Source organism: Hyperoodon ampullatus, assembly GCF_949752795.1.
Source record: "Hyperoodon ampullatus genome assembly, chromosome: 18".
In the NCBI taxonomy this organism is placed as follows: Eukaryota; Metazoa; Chordata; class Mammalia; order Artiodactyla; family Ziphiidae; genus Hyperoodon; species Hyperoodon ampullatus.
The window spans coordinates 50,477,817-50,480,796 of NC_136931.1; the positions used below are offsets into that span (position 1 = coordinate 50,477,817).

Below are 2,980 nucleotides of genomic sequence, written 5' to 3' on the forward strand. Positions count from 1 at the left end.
GATCCACTGGGCATCCACATCTCAATGTGGACCCCATGTACCTTCTTGAGATCCCTTGACCACCTCCTCTTTCTCTGGATTGGCACCCACCTGTTAGTTACCCAGCTGTTTTCAGACTTAGATGCAATGCCCCTCTCAGGGTGAGAATCTGGCTTTGAGCCAGAAAACAAAGGCAAAATCCCCCTCCATTCCCTTTGTGTTACACCCAGGTGCGCTTCCTCCTTGCAACCCTTCTAGAAAAGTCCCTAAGTGCTGTGTAACCTTACCTGCTGCCATGTCTTCAAAGGTCTTTGTGGAGGCCTAGCCAGTGCAGCAATATATCTTTTTTTTTGGCTGCACCCCTTGCATTGGAAGCATGGAGTCTTAACCACTGGACCGCCAGGGGAAGTCCCTGCAGCAGTGTATCTCAACACATCTTCCCTGGCCTCCCGTTTTTTCCCCTCACTCTCACCAGCCTGGGCTTACACCTCTTAAATAAATCATTAGAACCATTAACTTTACTCTGCTTCCTAGCCAACAGTTTTCTAGAAAGATCTGCTGTTAGTACTGGGGGTCTTTGGGCATTTTCTTTCTCCCCTGGGCCTCAGCAGCACATTTCATACAATGAAAGGGCTGACTTTTACGTGCCAGAGGGCTTTATCATTTGACATGTAATTCATGTGACCCAGTCTCTCTCCTGTGTCCACCCATGTGTCTGGGGAATCTAAATCTACAAAGAAGCAACAAATACAATTGTTAAGAAGGCTCTGGAGGTAGACTGAATTTGAGTTCTAGCTCCTTGGTCCTCATTCTTCCTGGCTGTGTGACCCTGAGCAAGTGACTTGGCCTCTCTGAACCTCAAGCTCCTCCTATGTAAAACGTGGTAACAGTATCTATTTCTGTATAATCATGAGGATTAGATGACTTAATTCAAATAAAGTAGGTAGAACAGTGCTCTTAAAAAGCATTCAATAAATGTTATGTTTAATAATATACCTGCCCCACCTTTGACAGGGAAGGGGTACAGGAGTCTAGGGAAATTACCAGGTCCCTCCCACTGACCCACTGAAGTTTAGAAACTTTAGGCAACACCACTCCTTCCAAAGTACTTTTATTAAAAAAAAAAAATCGTTACAAACAATCAAAAAACAAAAACAGAAACAAAAAACCACCACAAAACCCGCCTTTCTTTTAAATAATGTGGCATGGAGCAGTTTGGTTTCCACCCTATTGCACATGGTCCGGCCTGGTCATGAATCAGGAGGCTGCTTGGATTGCGGTCCTGTGAAGGAGGTGGGGTTCAGCCTGTGGGGAGGAGGCCAGCCCCTCCCACTACCTGGAAGTGCAAGAGGCAGAGGCTGGGTTTCCATAGCAATCAGGCGCACATCCCTGTCATCCTTTGACAGGCCCAAACTATCTTCCCTGAGGCCCCAGTGGACACAAGGGGAGTAGGAACTGGAGGGAAAGGCAGAAGAAATGTGGAAGTGGGAAACCAGACTCCCAGAAACAGAGTCTCATTAAGGCATTTGGAACAGATAAATTAATTCAGGAAGACCCACCTTCACAGAAGGTTGCGATAACTAGACACACACATACATGCGAGACAATTTGGAACCCTGAAATGGGAGGAAGGAGGCCACAGCCACTGCTTAGAGCCCCCATCAAAACACACACACACACACACACACATACACACACACAGAGTTGCATCCAGGGATTCAGCCCACCAAGGCTGCGATGAGGAAGGGCCCCCCACATCAAAGTTTTAGGATCCCAGAATGATTTCCATGATGTGATCTAGTTCATTCCACTCCCAGGACCCTGGGGCACAGAAAAGGTTGTGAGGAGGCTCTGGTGGGGCCAGTGAAGGCTCCTTCTCCACTGCAGATGTGTCAATGTCCAGGAAGAAGTCATCCAGGCCAGAGTCCCCCAGGTACCGGGAGCTCAGAGCTTCTAAGAAGACTGGATCGGGCTGGGGCAGCACTTCATTCTGAGGGCCTGGGGGAGCCACTGGATTCTGAGGGGGCTCGGTCTCATCCATGGAGGTCTCCAGCTCCCTGAGAATAGAGCCAATGGTGGCCGACAGGGAGAAGTCCTCCTCGCCCAGGAAGAGGGGCTCTGGGGGCAGGGCAGGTGCAGGAGTCAGGCAAAGCGCAGCTTGGAGCTGCTGGAGGGTATTGTGGATGAGGACATGCCTGCGAAGGCTGGGTGCTCGGGGACCCAGGCTTCGCTGGACTTTCTCTAGGGAGATACGGAGCAGGGCTTGCTGGTAGCTCCGCAGGCCTGCCGGACCCCAGTCCCACTTCTCATCCTCCTCTTCCTCCTCCAGATCTGAGTGTTTCCTCTTCAAGCCTCCTACCATGATGCCCTGTAGAGAGAAGAGGGGCAAGTTAGACACACCAGGGCTAGTTCAAACCCTGAATCTCCTGTATGGTTGCTGTTGATTTGTAATGATCCAAACTTCAGTTCTGCATCTATAAAATGGAGATAGCATGAATCCCACAAGGCTAAGGAGGAGAGTAAATGTATAAGATTAAGAAAACAAGATCTGGAACTTCCCTCGTGGCACAGTGGTTAAGAATCCACCTGCCAACGCAGGGGACATGGGTTCGAGCCCTGGTCCAGGAAGATCCCACATGCCGCGGAGCAACTAAGCCTGTGCGCCACAACTACTGAGCCTGCGTACCACAACTAATGAAGCCCATGGGCCCGGAGCCTGTGCTCCGCAACAAGAGAAGCCACAGCAATGAGAAACATGTACCACAACAAAGAGTAGCCCCCACTTGTCACAACTAGAGAAAGCCTGCGCACAGCAACGAAGACTCAATGCAGCCAAAAATAAATTAATTAATTTAAAAAAAGAAAAGAAAAGAAAACAAGATCTGGGGGGCTTCCCTGGTGGTCCAGTAGTTAAGACTTCGCCTTCCAATGCAGGGGGGTGCAGGTTCGGTCCCTGGTTGGGGAGTTAAGACCCACATGTCTCGCGGCCAAAAAAAAGAAA

At 49.7% G+C, this 2,980-nt stretch overlaps 2 protein-coding genes across 2 annotated transcripts in view; both read right to left on the minus strand.

The window, feature by feature from the left end:
* Nucleotides 1–276, minus strand: part of HIPK4 (homeodomain interacting protein kinase 4) — a gene marked incomplete at its 5' end in the record, with an annotated part of 4,007 nt that extends 3,731 nt beyond the window's left edge. Inside the window, 2 exons of the mRNA XM_079724089.1 lie at nucleotides 102–148; nucleotides 267–276. Coding sequence (XP_079580215.1) covers nucleotides 102–148; nucleotides 267–276 — 57 coding nt within the window. The remainder of the gene's footprint in view (nucleotides 1–101; nucleotides 149–266) is intronic.
* Nucleotides 277–1,077: 801 nt separating this feature from the next.
* Nucleotides 1,078–2,341, minus strand: SERTAD3 (SERTA domain containing 3; the record flags this gene model as incomplete). The annotated part of the gene is made up of 1 exon (XM_079723191.1): nucleotides 1,078–2,341. One exon carries the CDS (start codon nucleotides 2,339–2,341, stop codon nucleotides 1,745–1,747), a length of 597 nt encoding a protein of 198 aa, XP_079579317.1. The 3' UTR covers nucleotides 1,078–1,744.
* Nucleotides 2,342–2,980: the final 639 nt, after the last annotated feature.